This window comes from Ambystoma mexicanum, chromosome 2p, assembly GCF_040938575.1.
Source record: "Ambystoma mexicanum isolate Mex_15411 chromosome 2p, UKY_AmexF1_1, whole genome shotgun sequence".
In the NCBI taxonomy this organism is placed as follows: domain Eukaryota; kingdom Metazoa; phylum Chordata; class Amphibia; order Caudata; family Ambystomatidae; genus Ambystoma; species Ambystoma mexicanum.
This window is the reverse complement of record NC_090923.1, coordinates 1,466,211,348-1,466,225,870: the sequence shown is the minus strand read 5'-3', so window position 1 is coordinate 1,466,225,870 and position 14,523 is coordinate 1,466,211,348. Positions and strand designations below refer to the sequence as shown.

The following is a 14,523-nucleotide window of genomic DNA, read 5'->3' as shown; positions in this document are numbered from 1 at the left end:
TGTTTCCACAGACTCTTTACTAGGGGACCCTCCACAGCCGAGGCATCTTGGTGTTTACACAGGCTTCAAGGCTTTTCTAAATGTATGAGGCGGAGCTGGATACTTTCCAACAAAGGGCCCTTTGTCCGTGACCACTTCCCTGTTCTAAGGTCCTGGTTTCGGGGACGCTCATTCCTGGTTATCCTGGTTATCCATGGCACTCATTGAGTTTGCATTGTCTTGCATCTCTGGCACTTACCCAGGGCTGATCTGGCCTACCAGAACCGCCCTATTTTTTTTTAACTATCAAGGGTGCAAGTCTTCCTACTTCCTCATCCGATCTTGCAAATCTAGGCTCTAGACTTCCTACGTCCTACGCAGATGAACATTCTCTCCCTTTAACCTCCTCAGTACAACTCTCTCCTGATGGTATCTCTCTGCCCACTTCCTCAAAATAGCTCTTTCCTCTCCTTCAACTTCCTCAGTCTCCTCTCTCCAGAGTTTAACTTTCCTCCATTTTCCTCAATGTAACTCTCGCTATAGGTGGTATAGCTCACCTCCACGTTCTCCAATATAACTTTGTCCAGATAATATAACTCTCTCCTCTAACCTGCTCAATGTACTTCTCTTTTTGATGGTAACCTCTCTCCTCCAACCTCTCTAATATAACTTGCTCTAGATGGTATAACCTCCTCCTTCACACACAGTCACCAGATGCTGGAAAGAAGAAGAAGCACCGGATATAATGTTCCGGGGGAGGAAGGGGAAAAGGGGGAGTTTATGTGTTGCTATTTAGTACTGTTTTAAAAAACCAAGAAAAAGAATTTTAAAAAATCCCTCCTCCACAGTAAGCTCCTCGCTTTAACCTCCAATAATCTCTTTCCGGCTCTCCTTAATAGACCCCTCACTCTCCAGTCTCCTCCAAATGTATTTCTACATCTCTTCTCAAATGCCCTGCCCTCTCTGACTGAGCAAGTTGATAGTTTAGTATCTCCTGCCCTTCGGTGGTGCTCAGGGACATGGGTTGTGCCTGTGCAGTATAGGTAGGTCTGTTTATAGATTGGGCCATGTGTCTCTAGACATGTGGGCTGAAAGAACATTGGCTTGATCTCAGATTAAGGCCTGCTGCCATCTTGAATTCTACAACTGCCTTAGACATGTGTGATGTCTCTTTATTTTGAGCCCTGCTGTCATGGCCTGCATTGAGCAGGGTCTCTACCCAGCGTGTGACTCCGAAGCCAGGGAAGCATTTGGTAACCAGGGGCAACAGTTATTTTTTACATGTGAAGATTTTGTTGTAGGGAAATTGCAACTTTGTTATCCCTGCTACGATAATGAGATCAGAAGAGGCAGGTTGGTTTGTTTTCACACATGCCCAGCACGAAGGCATGACACAGTGGGCTGCACCACACTCAGAACTTACAAAAACCAAATAAACTATTGTTTGATTGTTGATAACTTCTTTCACCTTAAGTGGTGCCCACTTTTCCTCTATTTTGCAGACTATGAACAGAAAATTGCACACAATCACTTTGGGCCGATACTTCAGAGCACAGAGAATTCCTTGAGGTATCTGTATACCATTAAGACATACCTTATGTAAGGAAAGGAAAGATTTTGTTAAGAAAGGGGAGCAGATCCTTACCAAATGCTCCCTTGATCTAATACTATTAACTATTAAAGAGTTAGCTGTTAATATCGACACTCTAGATGAAGATATCAAAGAGCTATCCACAGAAATCACGGCACTAAGAGATGCGGAAACCTTCACAGATATACTTGCTGACATTAACATCCGTTTAGAGGCATACAAAAACGATTTGGAAGAAATTAAGATCCAGAAATTCAAAAGGGACACGTACGATTATCTAAACGACGAGGTCTATATATGGCCCGATAAATATCAGTTTCAACCATCCCGACAAACGGTATCAGGTAATAAAATTGCATCAAAAATGTCACCAGTAAAAAAAATCATGGCAAAAATGCTGTGGTTTGACCCAGTAAAGGTGTACCCCATTATACCATTTAAGGGGAGCGGGGCTGCGGGGGTGTCCCCTGCTCCCCTTAAAGGGTATAATGGGTGCAGGGGTTGCGGGTGTGTCCCCCGCATCCTTTACAGAATTGTGGCGGCAAAACCACAGCATTTTTTCCACAATATTTTGTCTTCACGCCCATTTTTGCAGCAATTTTAACACATGGAACCCGACAAACTAATCCATCTGAGGATAATAGTAGCTCAGATTCCGACACCACTTCAGGAGGAACCACTAACACAACTGCTCGCCCACCATCATTAGCAAACGACCCAGGAGAACCAGTGAAGTGGTGCAAAAAGTGCAAGTACTTCAGGCTCTACTTTTTTAGGCACGGGCCAAAAAAGAAGAGAACGAGGAGGGGGGTAGAGGAAAAGGCCAAGGGATGCTGACAGGATTTCAGCTACAACAAACTTAATAGTGAACCTATCAAACAGGGTTCTAACTGATCATGAAACCAGAACATTGCAAAAAGGCCTAAGGTTTGTACCGACCACCAGCACTAACATTTTTAAGCACCAGAGTGGAGATACACAAACTGATTCGTAAACTCAAACTCAAGGTATTCTTTGCAGAACTAAGCACTACGCAAGGTTGTCCTACAGACAATTCATATTTTATTGAATTCAAACCATAAAGCACATTTATGGACCCTATAAATGTGCCATTGATAGAAATCTTTGAGAAAAAGGTACTGGCAGATATTAAAAAACTCCATTTTGGACAAGCCAAATGCAACAACCTTAACAGAGGAGAACTGTGACAAATCTGCATGTTGTATTCAGATACCAGCATCACCATCCGCTCAGCAGATAAGGGAGGACCATCAGTAATTCTCAACAACAAAGATTACTTGAAGGAATGTGAACAACAACTAAACGATGGATTTGTCTATGCAAAATTGGGAGCAGACCCAACAAATGATATTATGAAAGATCTGGAAACAATACTTAAATCAGCGGAAGAGATTAAATGGATCACACATAAAACCAGGGCTTTCCTATTCACAGCATATCCCCAAACACCACACTTGTATCTGTTGCCAAAAATTCACAAAAGTTTGTTTGACCCACCAGGGCGACCAATAGTAGCAGCCGCAGATGGCATTTTACAACCATTGGGTACCTACATTGATTTCTTTCTTCAACCTTTGATACAGAAAACATCAACATATATTCAGGACAGTACCTATTTTCTACAGATTCCTAACTCTGTACAACTCAGTGAGGACAATATTCGGTTTACAATTGATGTTTGCAGTTTGTACACCAGCATCCCTCACAACCAAGGACATGAAGCAGTTGAATGGTTTGGTTTTTCAAGAAGAGTGGATGGGAGCCTCTAAAGAATTCATCATGGTACTCCTACAATTCATCGCTAATAACTCCTATTTTAAGCACAATGAAACCTTCCACTTACAAACTTCGGGCACGGCAATGGGAACGACCACCAAAACGAACACTAAACATGGACTGAAGGCCACAAACATAGGCACTTCCCCATACCTAAACTGAGGAAACTGCAACAACATAATCAAAGGACTAGCAGTATTTCATCCCAACATTGGTGAAAAAATACCATTGAGGACATATGCGACTTGTTTTACAGAAAATGCTGTATATTGCATATGATGAGCATGCAGCATCTATTATGTAGGAAACAAGAATAAAGATATGCATACGGATGAACGAGCACAAATCGTGCATAAGGAACAATAAATGTCAACTCGGCAGTAGCAAGACATTTTTCTGAGAAAGGACAAAGCATCTCTCAATTGAAGTTTCAGGTATTGGAAATCATTGACACGAAAGGTGAAAGAAAAGACTAAGAGACTGAGGGCACACAGAGAAGCCTATTAGATCGACTGGTTAGATGCCTTAAATCCTAACGGAATCAATGAAGAGTGGGATCTTAACTGCTTCCTTTGAAGTGTTGGTCTGATATTTGTCTTGTTGTTAAGACTCTAGATCTAACCTCTTCACATCTTGAGTAATAGTTTGTATATCCATTTTTGTATGTCACAACTGTGTGTTAATATATTTGTTCTAACTGATTTAAAAAAGAGCTTAAGTTAATGGCAGTATTTGCACATTAGCAATCAATAGTTTGCTGTCCCTAACACGGGCAGCTGGAGCCAGACGTAAGTAGATCAATATAAGATGACTACGAAGCGTATTCATGCAAAGCTAGGCTGGAGAACCTTGTTCTTCAGAAATTGATTTTGAAATTGGTATAATCTAAGTGAACTTTATCAAAGGCCAATTAACCATATCTGGAGTTACCATCATTATATACACCGTCTGTGATTTTCGCAAAACTATTGTTTGTTTTCTTTTTCTTTTTCTTATGTTTCATGCTGTTTCTCTAATGTGCCAGTGAAGTTCACCAACACTATTTTAATATTGTATTGTTTTTAGAGTTGACGGTGTACACACACACAACTGTATTCCATGGCATATTTCTAATCTCTGGCTCTTCACACGACCTGTTCCAAGATGGCCACCACAATTTCCCTCATAACAGTAGACGAGACATCATTGATGTCTAGCATCGTTACGATAGGATCATCATGTGTGTGGTGGTCGGGGGGGGCCCGTGGTGTAGTGTGGGCCTTTCCAGTGTATAGGCCCTGCGCGCTGCAGCGCCGCGCAGGAACAGACAACGGGGACGTCTGCTTGCTCCGGCGCTCCGGCTCCAACTGCCGCCGGGCGCCGCCTTTATTCGTAACCGCGCATGCGCCGGCTCGTAGGCCGCGCATGCGCATTATGTGTACTACGTACACAACACCCCTCCCTTTCCCTCAAACAACAAAACATTAAAACATGGGGCCAACGTGGCTCAAACATTATATACTTAACAGACTTTGTTGCTCAGGTCGCTGAGTCCATAATAAAGTCTTGGAATCTTTGTGGAGGGCGGCGCCCCTCTCTGCGGGGATACCGGGGCGGACCTCTTTCGAGGTTCTCTGGCTCCTCATGGTCTCCGGGCGTTTCAATGTTCTCCGGTGGTGCTTCTGCCGCCTGCCTTTGGCCAGGATCCGGTTCTTCTCCAGAGGTTGCTGGTCCTATGCGTTTGAAGAAAGACACATTTCTGGTCACTGTCCCACGCGCGTTCGCCGCCGTGATCATGGATCCCTTGACGTGGGTAACTCCCATCGGGTGTGTTTCGTACGTCATTGAGAGTTTCCCTTCCGGCTTCCTGTTTCGGACCAGGACGGTGTCTCCTACCGCTATCTCTTTTTCCGGCAGCCTCCGCCTCATTGTCTCCTTCTCGTTTCTCGCGGCCCTGTCCGCTGCCACTTGTGCGTCATCAATCACCCCTGGGCGTCGTTCTCCCGCTTCCGGTATCAACCCTCTGGGTATTCGCTTGAACAGTGCCTCGGCGGGCGCGATTCCGGTGGACTGATGTGGGGTGGACCGGTACTCACGAAGGAATTCGATCAGGTTATGGCGCAGGTCTTCCCCACCATTGACGGAGATGCGAAAGATTTTATTAAGTGTCCGCATGAACCGCTCAACCTCCCCGTTGGCTCTCGGCCACAGTGGGGTCACTTTACGGTGCTTGATGCCTCGTTCTGCGCAGTATCTGGCAAAACGCTGCCCTTGGAACGGGGCGCCATTGTCCGAGCAGATCTCGAGCGGGAAACCGTGGGTGGCGAAAATTTTGTCCATGGCCAGGATGGTGTGATCGCTGGCGGTGGATTCTACGAGTTCCACCTCTGGATATCTTGACCACTGGTCCGTCACTACTACGAAGTGTAGGCCTCTGCCAGTCGAGCCGAAGTCGGCGTGGACGGTACCCCACGGCACGTCGCTCCGTGGCATGGCTTGAATGGGCGGGCTCTTTTCTGCCGGACTCGCGGCTTGGCAGGGGATGCAGGCCTTTACGAACTTGGTCACCCGGTGTTCCAGGTCGGGGAACCAGACTTTCAGCCTTAGGCGCGCTTTCATTTTAGCCATGCCTTGATGTCCAGTGTGGGCTAGCTGGAGAACTCTCGTGACCAGGGACCTGGGGATCACGATCTGGTCTCCCCGCAGTAGTAGGCCGTCCGTGGACACCGAGAGCTCGTGTCGAGCCCTCCACAGCAATTGTAGGTCTCTCTGCGCCTCTGGGTTTCTTCTGGCGTTGTTCAGGAGGACGTCCCGCCATTCCCCTGTGGCTACCGCTCTTTTCACTCGCAAGAATGCCTCGTCAGAGTTCGAGTCATCTGCAATGTCCTCCCTCGACAGGGCTACTGGCAGGGCTGATTCAACGACGAGATGCACAGCGTCCCCAGCGTCAGACAGCTCCACGGGATTCTGGGCGTCCCTCGTGCCTGGGTGGCGGGACAGGTAGTCCGCGGGGTTGTGGGTGCCTAGGCGGTACACCAACCTGACGCTGTATTCGATGAGCGATAGCATCCATCTTTCGATACGGGGAGGCGGCTTGGAAGAAGTGCCGGACAGGATGGGAATCAGGGGTTTATGGTCAGTGACCACGACGACAGGTTTGCCGAGGATATATATCCTGAAGTGTTTGCAACCCCATAGGATGGCAAGGGCCTCTCTCTCGATCTGTGAGTAGCGCCTTTCCGTGTCGGTGAGGGCCTTGCTAGCGTATGCTATGGGTCTCATTGCTCCCAGTTCATCGGCCTGCATGAGGACTGCCCCTAGTCCTACAGGGCTGGCGTCAACCACGATCTCTGACTCTCGGCTGGGGTGGAAGTAGGCCATCGTCTCCTGCTCCGACAGGGCCTCTTTGATGGCATTGAATGATCTTTGTTCCGTCGCTGTCCATTGCCACGGTACGTCATTCCTGGTGAGAGCTCTCAGAGGTTCTGATAGGGAGGCTAGGTCTTTGATGAATCGGCCGCAGTAATTGACCATCCCCAAGAAGCTCCGAACTTCTGCTGGGGATGTGGGTGGAGGTGCATCTCTTATGTCTTTTACTTTGCCAGGATCAGGCGAAATGCCATTCGCATGAAAGGTGAACCCGAAGAATTCCAGCCGATCTTTAAGGAATTCGCACTTTTCTTGGTGCAGTGTTAGACCTACCGCCTGGAGTCTCTCAAACGTGCGTTCTAGCCTTTTAAGGTGTTCGCTCTCTGACTTGGCGAAGACCAAAATGTCGTCGGACATGTTAATGACACCCCTCAGGCCGGACAACGCTCCTCTTATGGCGTTCTGGAAGACCTCAGCCGCGGATGAGATCCCGAAGTTAAGTCTCTTATATTGGTACAATCCTTCGTGTGTCGTGAACGTAGTAATGTACCTCGACTCGGGGTGTAGTTCCAGTTGATGGTAGCCGGATCTGAGGTCCAATTTGGAGAAGACCTTGGCGCCTTGGAGTTCACCGACGATATCATCCAGGGTGGGCGTGAGGTGGCGCTCTCTTTTGATGGCGGCATTTGGAAGCCTCATGTCTACGCAGATGCGCACGGCCCCTGGTTGTTTCGGCTTCGGGGCTACTACGATGGGTGAAACCCACGGGGTGGGCCCTTCTACCCGTTCGATGATGTCTCGGTCCATTAGCTGTTGCAGTTCTACCTCCACTTGTGCCCTCAGGTGGAATGGAATTCGGCAGTGTTTGAGGGCTGTCGGCCTTACGGACTTGTCGATGTGCAAGCGAATGGGCTCTGCGTTCAGTTTGCCGATACCCTTGAAGAGACTCTCGAACTTGTGTAGCATGCTTTTTAGATCTGCGTGGTATACCCCAAATGTGAAATGGACAATGTCAAGCGCTTCTGACGCAGCACAGCTCAGCAGGGAATGGGGGCTGACGTCGGTGACGAAGAATCTTGCCTTGATGGAGTTCTGTCCATGAGACACAGGGGCGACAAATGCACCCAGGATGGGTAGGGGGGTGTCTCCACCGAATGCATATATCCTCGCCGTTGATGTCGACAGTTCTGGTGGGCCTGGCAGGGCTACGTAGTGTTTGGTGGCTAGCACGCAGATTGAAGCTCCGGTGTCAATAAGGATGGGGGTGGGAATGCCCTTGATGTTGACGGTGCATTTGGGTTGGCGTTTCGTGCTGGAACTTTTCGCGATGCTGGAGATGAAGAAGACTTCTTCCTCCTCCTCCTCCTCCTCTTCTGCGAGGTCTAGGTCTTGCAGGCCTTGATCAATTGAGGAGATGCCTCTCACTCTGCGAGTACTGCCTCGCCCCACTCTCTCTGGTCCTCTCGCCGTTGTAACAGGGACAGCCGCACGGCACGTTCTGGCAAAGTGACCCGGTATGCCGCATCGGGCGCATGTTCTTGACTTCGCCGGGCAGTCACCGCTGTGGGGGAGGTCATACCCACAGTTCGAGCACGATGGGGCGTTGCTTGGAGTGGACGCGGTGTCGGGTCTTCTCGGCGCCCATCTCGACCTACTCGCAGCCGACCGTCCAACTGCAAACGCGTCTTCGTTGTGTCCTGGTCGCGAGGCAGCGTCCATTTTCGCGCCTCTGGCCTCTGCTAGCTCATGTGCTCTGCCCAGGTCTAGAATCTGTTGGAGGGTTAGGCCGGGCTCCCTCAACACTTGTCTCCGAAGTTTACCGGAGCTGCACCCCTGCAGTAGTTGGTTGCGGACCATTTCCTCTTCGTCGGCCCATCTGCAAGAGGTCGCCAGGTGTCTCAGGCGGGCGCAGAATTTGTCTAGGGGTTCATCGTCCAATTGTTTCTCAGCGCCCATGACAAACCTGTCAAAGTCCACGTTGGCCATGGGTAAGAAGTGGTCTTTGAGTGCTTGCTTGACCGCGTCGTATGTGACCACGGGGATGGTGAGGGAGTCGTAGATCTTGTGGACTTCTGCGCCTGCCGAGTAGATCATGGTCGCAATCTTTTCGTCATCATCGTCAACCCCTGCTGCCCTGAAGAACATGTCTAGTCTTTTGACCCACAGCAGCCACTTCGGGCCTAGCTTGGAAGGGGGTCCAGTGGCATCAAATTCTGGCATGGGGGCTAGGGAGCTGCGAGCTCTGCGGGGGATCGGGGCTGCGGCACCCTCCTCGTCAGCACCGTCACCCATTTTAGTACCTGGTACTCACTGGTGGCGGTTCCGGCCTTGCGGTAGTGGTGGGAGCGAAATCCTCTTCTTTCTTCTTAGGTGCCACAGCCTTGCGCCAGCAAGACTGTGGGCGTTCCAAAAATTGCCTTTTTTTTTTTTTCTTTTCCACCCGACGCCGTCGGCGAGTGGCGCACGAGCACCCTGCTGGGCCGCAACCACGGTCGCCACGTGTGACGGGGGGCGGGTAGAGAAAATGGCTGCCGGTGCTCCGTCGGTCCGTGACGCGACGGACTTAATCACTCCGTTGCTGCCGGGCATGGGAGTGGGCCGTGGCTCCTCCTCGTCGCCAGTGTGGTGGTGGGGGGGGGGCCCGTGGTGTAGTGTGGGCCCCTCCTGTGTATAGGCCCTGCGCGCTGCAGCGCCGCGCAGGAACAGACAACGGGGACGTCTGCTTGCTCCGGCGCTCCGGCTCCAACTGCCGCCGGGCGCCGCCTTTATTCGTAACCGCGCATGCGCCGGCTCGTAGGCCGCGCATGCGCATTATGTGTACTACGTACACAGCAATGTATACATGAGAACGTGCAAGTGCTCTGCAGGTATCCTACTTAAGACGCTACGCTCAGCTCTTACTCGCATTTCGCCAACCGAAAAAGAAAGTTAAAGTAACCATTAATTTACTGCACGGCACAAATCAGCCAGTGTGTTTACAAGGTAAGAAGCTACGACAGATAGCAATATCATGCTTTCATTTATCACGATTGTTCTATTCTCAAGGAGAGTAAAGATGCTTACACTATGTTTATGTAACATTGCAGGATACTATCGCTACGATATCCAACCTATATAGTAGGTTGACACATTACTTTGCAGTAAGGTTAGAATACTGGAAAAGGTAAGCTTCTCACTGTCCCTAACACGAGGAACAATAACGGTAACACAGAGGCTGAGTCAATCCGCACATTAATAAGGGTTATTACCTAATGCAGCAACTAATGGGGACGGATTCACTGAACCTAGTTCACATATCATTATGATTCACCCCCAAACAGAATCACGTTTTCACTAACCCACCAGTTTGTTCAGCACTAACCATTAAAGCAAATTGAGCATTTAGGAGGTATCCCATATGAATTGTAAAATTCAACCCAGTAGATACCATTATCTTTATAGAACTAGGTATCAGCTGTCCATCTTGTGGAAAATCAAGACCTTCCTCCCTCCGGGACACCTTTAGATCCACCGTTCAAGCATTAGTCCTATTTCACCTGTATCGGGCAATGCCCTCCTCAAAGGCCTCTTACTGCATTAGTGCAGCTAAAATACTATCTCTGAACAGCGAGCATGTTGCCCATATAGCATGGCACCTATTACTGGGCTACGAAAGAAGTGCACCTGACTGTGTTAGAAACAAAGGACCAGAAATAATATTGAAATACAGGTGCTTTCTGTTTGCAACGAGCCATGCTTAATTAGGATGTGTGGGAGTGAGGTGTGGGCTATGCTCCGCTAGGTGGCAGGGAAAGTCACAGATCCTACTTGAAGGCCTTTTGTCCTGGGATATGTAATGGAGAGGAGACCTGTACAAATTGCAACACCCTCTCTGAGAGAAATGATGGAGAGCAGAGAGTTCATACCAAATGAAGGGAGGTGAGGTCTTGTTCTTAAGTGAAGAAATAGTTTTTTTCAGGCTCAGTCAAAAAAAGATCGATTTAGAAAGACTGAATAAAATCGATAATTCAGTCTTTCTAAATCGATCCTAAACCCCCTCTCACCCACCTCAAACTCCATCTCCACTCACTCCCTCTATCTCCCCAACCGCACTTACCTTGCTCCGTCACCCCTGTTTTCCTCTTGATGCGTGAATATTTTGGGAATGACAGCTTCTCCCTGAGACGCACACGAGTGCGTGCAGAGACTGACAGGCACGGTCAGGCGAGGGACGTTGTGGAAGTAAGGTAAGTGTTTGGGTGTGTGCTTGTGTGGACATGTATGTGAGTAAGAGGTGTGTAAATGTATGTAGTGGGAATGGGCAGGAGAGGGGGCGGAGGCACGAGTTTAAATGTAATGAGTGGTGTGAGTTTGTGACAGGAAAGTGTGGTGCGGGGCAGGAGTGGGTAGGGGGAGTGAAGAGGAGGCTTGGGTGGTGATACCCCCCGAATACCTTAAAAAGTGAGGGCAAAACAAGCGTCGGGGCCCAACGTGATACTACAGCATTTTTACAGTGACACCAAAACAACCAAAATAAATCGGTCTTTTTTGTGTTCGAGCTTCAAAATGTGGTAATAGCACATAGAACTGATATCTCTGCAGATAATAGTGGAGCACGCAGAACCCAAGATGTGGGTGCCTACTTGAAGGTCCCTGCCCGGGAACCAAAACTACACGTCTGTGAGGAATTAGGTGAAAGCTTTCCAATATAGGGAATGGAGTCTGCTAGCGATCTCAGAGCCTTAGAAGAAGTAAGGTTCCCTGAGGTTACTGAAGACCAGAAGGAAAAATGGCAGAACTCTAAAGAGATGACCTAGAGGTGATGTTATTCCCCGGGAGGCAGTGGGTCTGGCCTGGAGAGCCCACAAGCTCTGCAACGTATCCAAAACAGGACTGCGAGACTTGTCCTTGGCCTCAAGCCCAGGGATCGTATCCCTCCAGGACTGAAATCGCTGCACTGGCTCCCAGTGGCTGCAAGGATTAAGTTCAAAAACCTCTGCATTATCCACAAGGCCTTCTGGGGCCTGGGGCCGCATTACCTTCAACTCTCTCTTCCTAAATATCTTCCTTCTCGGGCTCTTCGCTCATCTGCCTCCACCTCCCTCAGGGTTAGCCGTTTCTCCAAGCAACGAGTTGGTGGTCGATCTCTCTCTTTGGCAGGGGCCTCCCTCTGGAACAGCCTCCCTGCCTCCCTGAAACTTGAGGAGAACCATCTCCGGTTCCTGAAACACCTCAAAACCTTCCTCTTTGCTTCTCCTTTCTCTGACTCTCTCCCATGCTGAAATTCCCTGCCGATTCTGCGGTGCTTACCTGGCCACCCCTTCTGATCTTGGGGCCAGGTCCCACCTTTTGCACACCTGCCCTGCCTCCCTGCAACCCCCTGCACTTAGGGATTGGTTCTGTATCCCTACAGTCCCCCTCCCAGCACTTATGTCTGCTCTTACCTTGCACTTGCCACCATCAGGCCGTCTTATTTAGTGTATTTATTCTTCTATCCCATGTACTGCACTTTCCCCTTTCCCTTCCCCCTGGCACTCTTCCATTTTTCCCTTCCCTTGCACTTGCGCGATCTGAATGATACCTGGCCTAGTAGGATCATTGTCTGTCTTCCACTGTTTTCCCCTCCCTTGCCTTGTCGCGCCTTGAAACACATGTGTATAGGCCATTTCATGTCATATCATATCACTGAAAGTTACATGGTTCACACAATAGCAGAATTCCTAGACAGGGGATCTTGACATCCACATCTATGTTTTGCACTATTTTCTGTGTGGATCTCCTGAAAGACATGAGGCTAAATACTCGTCAACGGGCCAATGCCCTAGAAAGGATTCTCCCCAGAGAGATACTTATAATGGACCTTCATGTGGCTTTCAATAAACCGTGCTAATTGGTAAGATGTATGCACATTTCTCTGCAGCATGTAGCATAACAACCATGATAAAACTTGAGAGGAAAAGGATACAAGTACATAAAATGCGCTCACACTTAACAAATGGGGGTATGTGTTGTGTTCGTGTGACATTATGGCTTGACAACCAGGATACGAAATTAATAGTTTCACTGGTAACCACCGTTTTTTTACACCCCTCGGAGCCCTAATACGAGATAGGTGGAAGCACTCTGCAAAACAATATTAAAGAAATAAATGAATAGGTAAATGGAAGCGGAGAATTCGTTTCAGCTGTGAAATGGGTGAGGGGAATAAAACATCCTCAAGTAGCTGCATCCTGCCAGCACCCCCTCCTATACTACAGCTGCAGGAGGGCGCCAAACAATTTGTGAAGAAGAGACAGGGGTTACAAACCTATTGCGAAAGCACCGCCTTGAAAAAATAGTAAAACCCTGGAAACTTTACAGACAGTAAAATGTCTTCACTGGACTCTATATACACTGCTTAATGCCAGGCCGTCATGTCACACATGACATATATGCACTATCCCCAACCACTCCTTCTCCTTACCTGAGACCGTCAGCTCTGGAGGGCAGATGTCTGGAGATGGGGAAGAGACAGGAAAGTGATTATCCTGCCTGCACTGAAAGAGAAAAAGAAAAACACAGCAGTGATTTACCAAGAAAGCCTTCAGGTTCCTGTGGAAATTCTGCAACCTCTCGAGAATTGTTAAAGGAAGTCTACAATATATTTCTGTGCATGGATCAGGCACCCCATGGGCTGTGGCCAGACCCAGGGGTATTGCAAGCAGAACCAACCTGTGCCCAGTGCTATCAATGACTGCCCAACACTCCCAACCCAATTTTTCAGACCATTCAGCATATCCAATGCCTAAAATATACAGAGATTGCAGTGTCAATCATCGGATCATTGTCTGCCGTTTGCAGGCTTGGGCTGCTCTGTAGGGCAATGGCAATGCCCAAAGGGCGGCTCCACATGCGAGCATGGGTCTGATTTCTGTGTCAAAATAGCCAATGTTTTGGCCAAATAGGCCAGTTTGATGAGTTAATGTACTGTGAAGTTGGTAGTTTTGACATATGTTACTGACAAGTATGGACTGGGGTCTGAGTGCCTCTCAGACAAAACCACTCTTCAGGACATATTGGACTCCAGAAAGAACGTATAAGAGAGGCCTTCTGGAGAGTGATCATTCTTGACAATGTAAGTAGGAAAGTGGTACGATGAGCCACCTCCTCTAGTTTTGCAGAAAAACTAGAGACTTTTGGGAAGAGGTCTGTGAGAGAATGGGTCTGGTGTTGGGATGTACCATTCCTAGAAGGGCAACCCTTCTTGGCAACGTAGCCATGTTGGTTGATTTGTCTTTGCAAAGAAACCTTGGCTGCTACAAAGTTGCATGCTTGCGAAGAGGATGATCCTGCGTGCATGGAAATCCTCCAATTCATTCTGTATTGATGAATGGGTGGAGGTATTGTTGATTTTGTCCACATATGAGAGGGGCATCTTCAAGCACAAGATAGGTGCTTTGTAATAGTTTCATGTTCACTGTTCATTTTTTACCCTACTGGGGAAGCAGTGGGGTCTTGCTGTATACTATCTGCGTGTTTTCATGTTACATGATGTGTATTTTATTTTGTTTATTTTTTTTTCATACATCATACCATTTTTCTACTTTTGGTAATTTGATTGGGGTGTGTATTGCTCTGTAATTGCTAGTACTGTACCATTGTTAATGTTTTCATTGTATAATTTATGTTTCACCTAACCTTTGTGTTCTTGGCAGTTAAAATAAAAAAATTAAAAAATCCATTACTTGCAACAGATTTTACCAAAGATTGCCACTTTGGTAGCACTCAAACAGTGAAGTAAGGAATTGTGATGTGCAATTGTCGGCCACTTTTTCATTAGGGACCGGGCT

At 48.2% G+C, this 14,523-nt stretch overlaps 1 protein-coding gene across 3 annotated transcripts in view; it reads right to left on the bottom strand.

Annotated features, from left to right (window-relative positions):
* LOC138567624 (syntaxin-binding protein 4-like) overlaps window positions 1-14,523 on the bottom strand; it is an 839,836-nt gene that overhangs the window by 220,577 nt on the left and 604,736 nt on the right. For all 3 annotated transcript variants that reach the window (XM_069646045.1, XM_069646044.1, XM_069646046.1), the window contains one exon: window positions 13,158-13,230. In XM_069646045.1, coding sequence (XP_069502146.1) covers window positions 13,158-13,230 — 73 coding nt within the window. The remainder of the gene's footprint in view (window positions 1-13,157; window positions 13,231-14,523) is intronic.